At 39.7% G+C, this 10861-nt stretch overlaps 1 protein-coding gene across 1 annotated transcript in view; it reads right to left on the bottom strand.

Annotated features, from left to right (window-relative positions):
- Nucleotides 1-1068: 1068 nt before the first annotated feature.
- RGS13 (regulator of G-protein signaling 13) overlaps nucleotides 1069-10861 on the bottom strand; it is a 12007-nt gene continuing 2214 nt past the window's right edge. The window contains exons 2-5 of the mRNA XM_010154439.1: nucleotides 10179-10240; nucleotides 8875-9041; nucleotides 6016-6184; nucleotides 1069-1115 (exon numbers count right to left, since the gene is read on the bottom strand). Coding sequence (XP_010152741.1) covers nucleotides 1069-1115; nucleotides 6016-6184; nucleotides 8875-9041; nucleotides 10179-10240 — 445 coding nt within the window. The remainder of the gene's footprint in view (nucleotides 1116-6015; nucleotides 6185-8874; nucleotides 9042-10178; nucleotides 10241-10861) is intronic.

Here is a 10861-nt window from a genome sequence, read left to right as displayed (position 1 = left end):
TGCATTGTAGAGAGTATGTACCGTGTAGTTTTGTATTGTGTATGTGGTGTGCTCTGTAGTATTTTGCATCACATTGCATCTTTTGTAAGGTATGCATTGTATTTTCTAGTATGCATTTTATGGGCTGGTATGTACTGTATTTTGTGTTAGATTGTACCCTGTTGGATGTGTTGTTTGATGTTCTGTAGTATGGTATTTATTTTTTGTATTGGCTCTTGTGTTGTATTTTGTGCATTGTGTGTATTGCCTATATGGTGAGGATGGTGTTGTATTTTCTATTTCATGGTGTGTCCTTTATTTCCTATTGCATTGTTTGCAATGCATAGTGTGTATTTTATGGATGGTGTTACAAGTGTGGCATTTTATGGATGGTATGTATTGTATTTTTATATGTATTCTGATGTATTTTGTATTCTACTGTACTTTGTATTGGATGTATTTTTATACTGTAATGCAGTTTGCATTGTAATATGTTAAATGCCTTGTATGCTGTGTATTGTATGGTTTCATATGTATTGTGTGGTACAGTTTGAAGGAAAAATACGATACTCAATACATACTTTTTCTTGTTTGTATTGTGGTGTATTTGATTGTATGGTATTTCTTGTATGTATGGTATCATACATAATGTGTTTTGTATTCCTTTGTGTTGTATTATAACATGTTGTTCTGTACAGCTTGTTATAGTATTTACTGTATGACATTCATTGTATTGAATCTAAGCATTGCATTCCATGTATTGTATTGTTCTGTAGGTTTTTTTTAATTTATTGTCTGTATTGCAATGTATGAGCCATGGTGGCTCATGGCTTGGGCAGATGTACTCTTTGCTGGGTAAAAAAACTGTCTGGAGGGCAGAGCATAGAGGGCTGTGGTAAACTCTGTATTTTATTTTGTCTTCATTTTCTTATTTGTTTTGTTGTATTTTATTGTATTTCCTGTATTGTATCTTACATACTGTGTTTTGTATTGGAACACCTCTCCTATGTAGACAGGCTGGGAGAGGTGGGGTTGTTCAGCGTGGAGAAGAGAAGGCTCCGGGGAGACCTTATTGCGGCCTTTGAGTACTTAAAGGAGGCCTATAAGAATGATGGTGGCAAACTTCTTAATAGGGCCTGTTGAGACAGGACAAGGGATAATGGTTTTAAGCTAAAAGAGGGGAGACTTAGACTAGATATTCAGAAGTTTTTTACAATGAGTGTAGTGAAACACTGGAACAGGTTGCCCAGAGAGGTGGTAGAAGACTCATCCTTGGTAGCATGCAAGGCCAGGCTGGACTGGGCTATGAGCAACCTGATGTAGTTGAAGGTGTCCCTGCTCACTGCAGAGGGGTTGGACTAGGTGACTCTTAGGGGTCCCTTCCAACCCAAGCCATTCTATGAATCTGTGTGTGCTGTGTTGTCCTATATAGTGTGTTACAGTTTCTATTGTATTGCATTCATTGTATTGTATGTATTTTAAGTATTGCATTCTATGTATTCTATTGTACTGTAATTTGTTTTCTGTATTAATTGTCTACACTGCGATGTATTGTGTTATATTTTTTTTCTATTTTATACTGTATCTTGTATTATCTGGCTTGGTATGATTGTATGGTATGTACTGTACTGTGAAAAGGAAGAGCCACTACAACTGCATTGTGACACTGTCTCTTTTCCATAAAGCCACTACAACTGCATTGTGACACTGAATGTCTCTTTTCCATAAGAATTTGAAACTGAACATCACAAAAATACTGCCATTACATATGATGTAACATAGCTAACAAACCTTGAACTGAAGTCTACTTGTGCATATATGTATATAATATATGTATATAATACTTGGGCAGTCAAACAAGCAAAATACTGCACATTTTATATTTCAGTAATGCTTATGACATTATTCATCTGATCTTTTCTGCATATTAAAAGTAGAATCAGTATTATGATCTAAAGGAGTAAAATAATCAATTAAGATACCGATGGCTTAGAAAAATGACTTAAATCCATGCAAAATGTAAAATAAAGGTTTGCATGTGTGACCCCTGCAGGTCATATCAGCATATGCAGTGCAGCTTGCATAATGCACATCGCTATTGTGTCTCGGCCTTGCAATGAGAAATTCTATTACAGTAAGACTAACGTGGTTATCCAATGTTTTGAGAACGAATATTGCATACTGCCTTTCGCTGAAATAGTTTCAGGAGTATATTTGAAATTAACTTTCTCTGTTGTAGAGTACTCTTTATTTGTATGCGTTACAGACATTTCACTGAAAACAATGTTCTATCTCTTATCAAAGGAATATAGGAATGTGCAGGTTTATGCCTGAACCTCTGTATTTCACGCATAATGTTTGTAGAGTACTCTTTATTTGTATGCGTTACAGACATTTCACTGAAAACAATGTTCTTCTATCTCTTATCAAAGGAATGCAGGAATGTGCAGGTTTGTGCATGAAATACAGAGGTTCAGGCATAATGTCTGGTTTAAATCCTTTATTCACCACATGTGTTTTCTAATGCTTGAAAGTTGCACTAATTTGCATAGCATCCTAAAAATTAAATAATTTACGTAGAGTGCAATGCTCCATTTCAGCCTATATCAGTGAAACATTATGCAATTACTGAATAAAATGGATCATAACCTGTAGTAAAATTGTATCTTCAATTAGAATGTGCTAATTCACAGTGAAATCTAAATCTGTATGCAGCTTTTATTTCTTACTCATTTCTCTATCAAAGCCACATGCAAACTTGCAAGTTTCTGTTTCCAAATAAGCATTTTCTTTCATTAGTGCAGCTGACTGTAAAATCTGGAGTTTATGGTGATGTTCTGTGGATTTTATGGCACTGTTCCTCCTCTAATTTCCAACTGCTAAACTTCATCAAGGGCATTCAATACAAAGTGTTACTTTTCTGTATAAGCAGTTGCTGTACAGCGGTTATTCAAATGCCAAATCATGAACAAGTTGTCTGCAGACAATAGTCGGTGTGTATGAGTAGAAGTGGTATAAAATAATCTCCTTTTAAAATGTGTCTCACAGTATGGAAAACTTTACAACACACCGTTCTCCAGCATTGTGTTTACCTGCACGGTGTTTTCAATAGATGTTCTCCCTCTAATGGAATCATAAAGACAAACCTGTTCAAACGCTGTGTACCAGGAGAGGGCACTGCTGTCCCGAAGCACCACCATGGATGGCCTAACCCAGGCTGACTGCAATTGAACATTACAGTACAGTAACCTATGAGTGGAAAAAACCAGATTTCCTGAATACTTTAAACGCTCTTCAAAATCACAGAATCATAGCATGGTTTGGGTTGGAAAGGGCCTTAAAGACCATCTAGTTTTAACCCCCCTGCCATGGGCAGGGACACCTTCTACTCAACGAGGTTCCTCCAAGCCTCATCCAGCCTGGCCTTGAACACTTCCAGGGATGGGGCATCCACAACTTCTCTGGGCAAGCTGTTCCAGTGCCTCACTACTCTCTCTGGAAAGAACTTCTTCCTGATGTCAAATCCAAATCTACTCGCTTTCAATGTAAACCGGTTACCCCTTGTCCTGTCACTACAGACCCTTGTAAAAAGTCCCCCCCAGCTTTCTTGTAGCCCCTTCAGCTACTGGAAGGTGCTATAAGGTCTCCCCAGAGCCTTCTCCAGGCTGAACACCCCAACTCTCCAAGCCTGTCCCCATGGCAGAGGGGCTCCAGCCCTCGGCGCATCTTTGTGGTCTCCTCTGGACTCACTCCGACTACACAGTATCCTTATGTTGAGGACCCCAGAGCTGGATGCAGAACTGCAGGGGGGGTCTTGTGAAAGCACAGCAGAGGGGCAGAATCCCCTCCCTCGCCCTGCTGCCCACACTGCTCTGGATACAGCCCAGGATACGGTTGGCTTTCTGGGCTGCCAGCACACATGGCCGGCTCATGTCCAGCTTTGTCCACTTCTCTCTAAACACATTATTTTTCTCATCTTCCTCTCCTGTCTCACTCACGCTGTTCTGGTCTCATCTTGTTCTCAATCAGATTTGTAGCTTCCAGGCAATCTGTCAATACTTTTATAAGATTTCACGTGGGGATCTTCCCTGCTCTTTGTAGTTCGTGCTCTCCTGTCCTGTTACAGGAGGTCATCCTTGGGGGGGAGTACACAAGGGGTGTAATCCTTGCTCTTTTAAAGTGCACTATTAAAAAGAATTGTAGCTCAGTTCTGCTTTTATGCTGTAGAACATGGGTACATTTTTGTTCTCGGATTACAAGAACTGTGAAGTATCTGTCAGTAACAGCGAAGAATAACCACTTCAAGAACAACCATATGAGGAGAAGGTTTTAAATGGGTCGTATCATACTGTTACAAGAGGATGCTGCTCTGTGTAATATTGCCCATGCACATCTACTTAGTCTTCCATTAGATTGAACAACACACTAGTTAAAGAGCTTTTAAACACTTCTTCGACAAAATCCATCATACTAATGAACTCCACATCTTCTACAGTGGCAACATTTTCTCCTTTCCACCTGTTGAAAATATGTTTTAAGATAACATAGATATTAGCTGACAAATTTTTATTCTATACATGGCTGTAAGTGTTGGACCATTTCTATTAATGTGGACTATCCTTAAATGAAGAGTGTAAGATAAATCCTTTGCTGATCTAGTGCTATCTTATTTGAGACCCCAAATGTAAAACAAACTGAATGCCATTTGACTATATCCAGAGCAGTGTGGCCAGCAGGCTGAGGGAGGGGATTCTCCCTCTCTGCTCTGCTATCATGAGACCCCACCTGCAGTTCTGTGTCCAGCTGTGGGGTCCTCAACATCAGAAGGGTATAGACTGGTTGGAGCGAGTCCAGAGGAAGCCACAAAGATGCTCCGAGGGCTGGAGCCCCTCTGCTATGGGGACAGGCTGGGAGAGTTGGGGGTGTTCAGCCTGGAGAAGAGAAGGCTCCGGGGAGACCTTATAGCACCTTCCAGTGCCTGGTGGGGGGGGGGGCTCCTTCCAAGGGTCTGTAGTGACAGGACAAGGGGTAACAAGTTTAAATTGAAAGTGGGGAGGTTTAGATTGGATATCAAGAAGTTCTTCCCGGAGAGGGGGGTGAGGCACTGGGACAGGTCGCCCAGCGAAGCTGTGGATGCCCCATCCCTGGAAGTATTCAAGACCAGGCTGGATGTGGCTTTGAGCAACCTGGTCTAGTGGAAGGTGTCCCTGCCCATGGCAGGGGGGTTGGAACTAGATGGTCTTTAAGGTCCCTTCCAACCCTAACCATTCTATGATTCTATCTAATTATTAGGGTGCCCAAGGGAAAAGCAAGATATATGTTTGTGTATACCCAGAAAAAAAGACAAAATACGAGTGAGTTTTATCTATGAAGATAAATTCAGGTAACATTGGTATTATTATAATATGCTGTAGACCAAGTACCTTTATAGCATATGTAGCACATCATAATTCAGCATTAAAGTGACTCTACACCGCCTGAATACTACACTTCGTAGCTTAAGATTAAGCAAACAGCTGTACTTCAAAATTTATATTCTTTTACTTTGTAAGAATATAAAAATTAAACAGCAACAAAACAGTAAATGCTGAAATGCAGATATTTTTTCCCTCTGTATTATGTATAGCTAAATAAATATGTATATAAACAGCAAAATGATTTTTTTACTTTTGGATCTCTCAAAACAAGAATGCTGAAAATATATTATCAGAGTTGTCAAATATCAATAAAAAACTAGAACCTTAGACTATCTTTTTTGGCTGGAACTTTTTTTTAATATACCCAGTTTTTATTAGTTTTTAGGGTTTTATTGAGGGGAGAGGAAAACAAGTCTTCCATGGGAAAAGAAAAGGAGGGGGGAAGATAGTGCCTCATCAATTCCAACATTAACAGGACAGCTAAGCAGATCAGTAATATTTATCTCCTGCCTGATTTCTCCTGTCTACTTTAAATCTTAAACTTTACTTGCAGGCCAGGACAACCCTCTCTAAATTTTCAACCTTCCTCTTTAATTTACCACTGAATTATTGCCATTACTTTCAAAGCTGTCCTTGAGGTTTTGATAGAACTTTGATTCAAGAAATCGTGGATAAGAATCTCTTTCCATGTGCATGTAAACTATTCTCTGTGCTTCATCAAAACAGGATTCTGTTGGTTCTTGAATATTCCTTATAATTGCTTTCCTCGCAGGACTGTCAATGTTAATCTGAAACACAAAGCAACATCACTAAAGTATCACTGAACATATGCAAAGGAAGAGCAAGAAAGATCGATTTGAGGGGACATGTGCCAAATGCCTTTTATTTACATCTTTTTATACACCCTCTAATTTAAAGTCAGTGCCTTACCAAAAACATTGATTCTAGCAGAGTGAGTTTCTCCTTATAATGCTAGAAACCCCCATCTTATTAGTTGACCAATCTGCTCCTCCTTTGTTGTTTGATTTCGTAAAGCTATGTTAGTGGCTGGGCAGCAGATTGTTCGCTTGGCGACAAGAAGCCTGGCAGGGTGAGAGCTGTGTGAATTTCCCAGCCGGCCCCACATCCTTAACGGAACAGCCAGTCTAATCCTGGCTTGTGATCGGCGGAGGTCAAGAGCAGTAGTAAAGTCACTACAGCCAGGCCCAGGTGTCGAATATGGGTCCGAGATTCCAAAGCATACGGGGGTTAAGCAGTATATGCTTGATCTGCTTGCTGCTGCCAGAGAAGTAGCTTAGGCAGAGGAAGAAGTCCTGGGGACATGGGTTGCATGGAGTGGCTGCGGTGGAAGTGGTAGCTAAAAGGTGCCGTCATCCAACACCCCCTTCTTTTGCAAAGGATTGTTCCTAGACCTAGGATTAGATCCCTGAGGAGGAAGCCTGACTTGATTTCTAAAGGGTCCGAGTTGCTGGAGGTGCAACAGTACTGATACCAGCAAGAGCAGAATAGTTGTGCCTTGTATTTTGTGTAACGCTGAGCTAAAATGGAGCAAGATAACTTTGTGCTTAGTGCTAGCATGACTCCCATGCCAGATACAGCCAACAGTGATGCTGTAAGAGGAACTATGTCCTTGAATGAAGGGAAAAGGGAAGGCTAATTAGAACAAACGGGTTATGTAGTTAATGATAGTCTGAGCTACGGGAACAGGACACTGAAGCCAAAGGGTGATGAAGACTACTGATGACCACCAGAGGACCCCTGAAGACCCCCGAAGACCACCTAGAACCTTAAGGACAAAAAATGGCTACATATATTAATGAGTTCCCAGAAAACCTATGAATATGCTAATGGTTTCTCGGTAAATTAGTTAATATGTACACTTTTCACTGTATATAATCATGCCTGACAGAACGCTCAGCAGCACTGCAATAAAGAACACCTGCTTCCTGACACTCAAAATTGAGTTTGAGAGGTTTTCTTTCTTTCTTCACCAATTTACGGTATCAGTACCAATGGAAAACAATTGCTAAAATTATGCTCTGTGAGATAAGATAAAACTGAGTCCATATATCAACCTTGTTTAGGAAAAGTTTTGATTCCTAGAGCTCTTCTGCTGCAATCCAGGGTTTGTAGCAGGTAAGTTGAATCTCTGTAGGTGTGTCAAAATAAAAAGGTCTAGGCATAGAAAAAATACACCCAAAAAAATTTTTTTTTCAGCTTGATTTGGTCTGTTGGTGTTAAGAGGAGAGCTCTAAAGATATGAAGTTAGTGCTGATGCCTTTCATGGGTTGGGATCTTGCTCTTCCAGAGGAGTTGTTTGCATTACACCTTGTTAAATGCTACTGAAATTTGAATATAAAGTGTCTTTAAAATCCTCATGAGCACCTACCTTTTTAAAGTGGTACCTAGTTCTTGTGTTAATACTGAATATCAAGAAAACATGAAATCGGTGTGTCCTGAAGACCTTGAAACCAGACAGCAAGATTCAAACGTACTATTTTAGAAAAAAAAAATTACACAGCTTATTTTTAAGTGTCTTGACTCAAGCCCTTACTTTTGGTTAATGAATTTGTGGTTGGCAATACTGACATTTCTCTTTTGGAAATGCAAATGTCTTGCTGAGTTTCCTATAGCTGCACATGCTAAAAATAAAATGAATTAGAAAAAGACAGAAAAAGGCATTGTCTTTCTAATTGGCATTTAAAACCAACACAGGGAACCTTCAAGATTCCTTAAGTTTTGGATTATTGGAAGTGGTTTAATTATTTAAAGCAGCAACTGCTCTGGGCCAACATTTGGGAATCCAGCTGAGTTGGTTTTGGCTTGCCCTTCGGTGTCAGCAGGGAGGCTGCAATTTGAGACTCCCTACTAGTGTTATTGTTCTGCATCAAATAGAAAATAATCTAGCCTGATTTTTCAGTTATGTCAGTTTGGCAGGGCAGTGGCAGTAAAAGGCAGTATTAGCTTAATTTTGCAAGGGAAGTAATAAGCAGGGATAGTTAAAGGTCATAGAGCATGACTGGCTGAGCGGGAATGACTTTTTTTGTATAGCCACTGGTCAGAAAAATAAATCATTAGGTAGGGTTTTTACTTGGTTCATTTATATTTACTCTTGCAAAGATGAGAGTAAGATATACATGTAGGGATGGTATAATCCAAAATCTAGTGAAGTGGTATCAGTGGTCCCTGGATCAGATGCTAAAAAGAACAGAACAGCTCCAAGAATTTGATCTTAATCTGGTTGTGCCTCTTGGGTGTATCCTTGGTAGATAGAGTTACAGGATTTGTCTATAGACAAGATGTGAAGGGAAGTGTTTAAATTCTGGGTGCAAGAGAGTTTTTGGTGAGGATGAATAGCAACCGTTCTCCCTCCCTTTAATACAAGAGGTGCTAGGCATTTGCTGTTGCTTTTTGTAAGCTACTTGACACAGCAGGCATTTCTGTTAGAGGAAATAAGGAGTTGGTTATTGTGTGTCACCTCACTGGGAGCCTGGGGTTGAATGTAACGTGTGACAAGTTTCCTGGCCACAGAAATCCTTTTCCTCTGTGATGTGATCTTCTTATAAGCTTCACAAGCAATCCAGAATTCCATGTTTTCAGCACTGTGCTCTGTCTTCAAGTATGTCTTGTAGATCATAGGCCCATCTGTAAATATTTCAGAAGCCAAATTTATATACCATGTGTATATATATATATATGCATTACCTTTAGAGTCCTTTGAAGGCAATAGGGATGTTTACTTTTCCTGTGAGTACACCTTTGCATTTTCTGATGCTACTGAGCATTTAAGTGAATTCAAAATCAATGAACAGTGCCATCTGAGTGCAGCGAACGAGGTACTTCAAGAAGGGCAGCATCCGAGTACTGCTGGAAGTGACAAGCTGCTTCTTTAAAGCACCCTGGGCTTTCCTGTTTCTGAAGACACGAGCCCTGCCTGTTGTCTGGCAGTCACAGTGACCGCCTGCGTGCCTGCTGCCTGTCCTATGATGTGTCTTCTAAAAGTTTCCTGTTAAGCACATTCTCCCAGTGCTTTCCCTGTAAATTGTAACATACTAAGTTGTTTGCTGTTAAAGTTTTTAATGGCAACATCTTTTTCTTTATAGCTGTTACAATTTCTGTCTGTTAATCTTCCTGCTTTTTGCAGTTTGTCTGTAGTTTGAAAATAATGCCAGCCCTTAGGAATAATTTTTAGAGTTTTTTCCTGTGATGTAACTCACCATGACTTTCTCATCAATATTTTTTAAGAAGTAATTCGACAGTGATGTTCCAGATGGCTGGCCATACAGAAATGTGGGAGAGCTCTGAGCCCTGAAATGGACAGGTGAAAGCTGGAGCGGGAAAGTTCAGATTTGCTACTGCAGCAGCTACAGTTCTTCTCATACCTGAGATGAGGGCCGGGGTTCCAGGGCATTACACTGTACAGATGTGCTATTAGCTGTGGTGCCTTGGCCATACACAGGACTTCCCAAGTCAACTTTTCTTTCACTTTCTTCTAATACAGATTGCTGTACAGTACCCAGAGTGGGGATATGGCAGATAAACCTGCCCTTATTGTGTGCCTTTAAATGAATCGCATGTGCTTGCAGAAATGGCAAGTTTGGGAAAGCATTTACAGCACGCTACATTTATTTCCACTGTGAGGCATGCGAAGCATCTCACACCAAGTTGTTTTTCATGAGTTGCATATAAGACAGCATACATTATACTGCATGACTTACTGATTTTGCTTTCTAGGAACTTCTTTCAGTAATCTATCTGGGATACAAACATACAGTTACTTACATTTACTTGTTATCAGCTTTTCAAAAGACTGGGACCACTGTAGCACTTCCTCCAAAGACACCCTTTAGAAAAAAAAAGGACATTATTGTAGAAATAGCTGTGCTTCAAACTATGAAAAATGAAATTAAATTGCATTCTTGAAAATCTGTCCCCTATTTTAAATAAGATTCATATGAAAGTTAATTTTAAAAGGTTTTTCTGTGTGTCCTAGATATTGTGAGTACTATGCTGAAGCAAAAAATCATCTTGCTGCAACAAATACAGTTCCATCTCAAGGTGCTCCCATGCAATTCCTTCAGAAATGGCATTCACTTATTTAAATTGTACTTAGGAGAAGCTAACATTCTACGTAGCACCTTCCTTGTGACAGCAATCACTACATAGCTTATGAAACTTTGCTGTTTGTATTTAGTAGCAAAGTCTTTAAGGGCTCAAGATTTTATTGTAATATTTAAAGACCTTTAACATCTAAATTGACTTATCAGCTGAGAGCTGAATATAAGCTCTGAACATAAGGTAAATAATGAAAGGGTAACACAGTCTCAGCTGTAAGGGGCTTCCATCTCTCTCCAGTTGTTTACACTGCAGCATGACACATTATTACTAATCTAGACAGTTCTTGGAGGCGACTAAAATCAGATTTTTCTTTCAGGTTTGGTATTAAGCAATAATTTCATAAGCTT

The sequence above is a fragment of the Eurypyga helias genome, unplaced genomic scaffold, assembly GCF_000690775.1.
Source record: "Eurypyga helias isolate BGI_N326 unplaced genomic scaffold, ASM69077v1 scaffold11786, whole genome shotgun sequence".
Taxonomy (NCBI): domain Eukaryota; kingdom Metazoa; phylum Chordata; class Aves; order Eurypygiformes; family Eurypygidae; genus Eurypyga; species Eurypyga helias.
The sequence above is the reverse complement of the archived record's forward strand: the minus strand, read 5'-3'. Positions and strand labels throughout refer to the sequence as shown.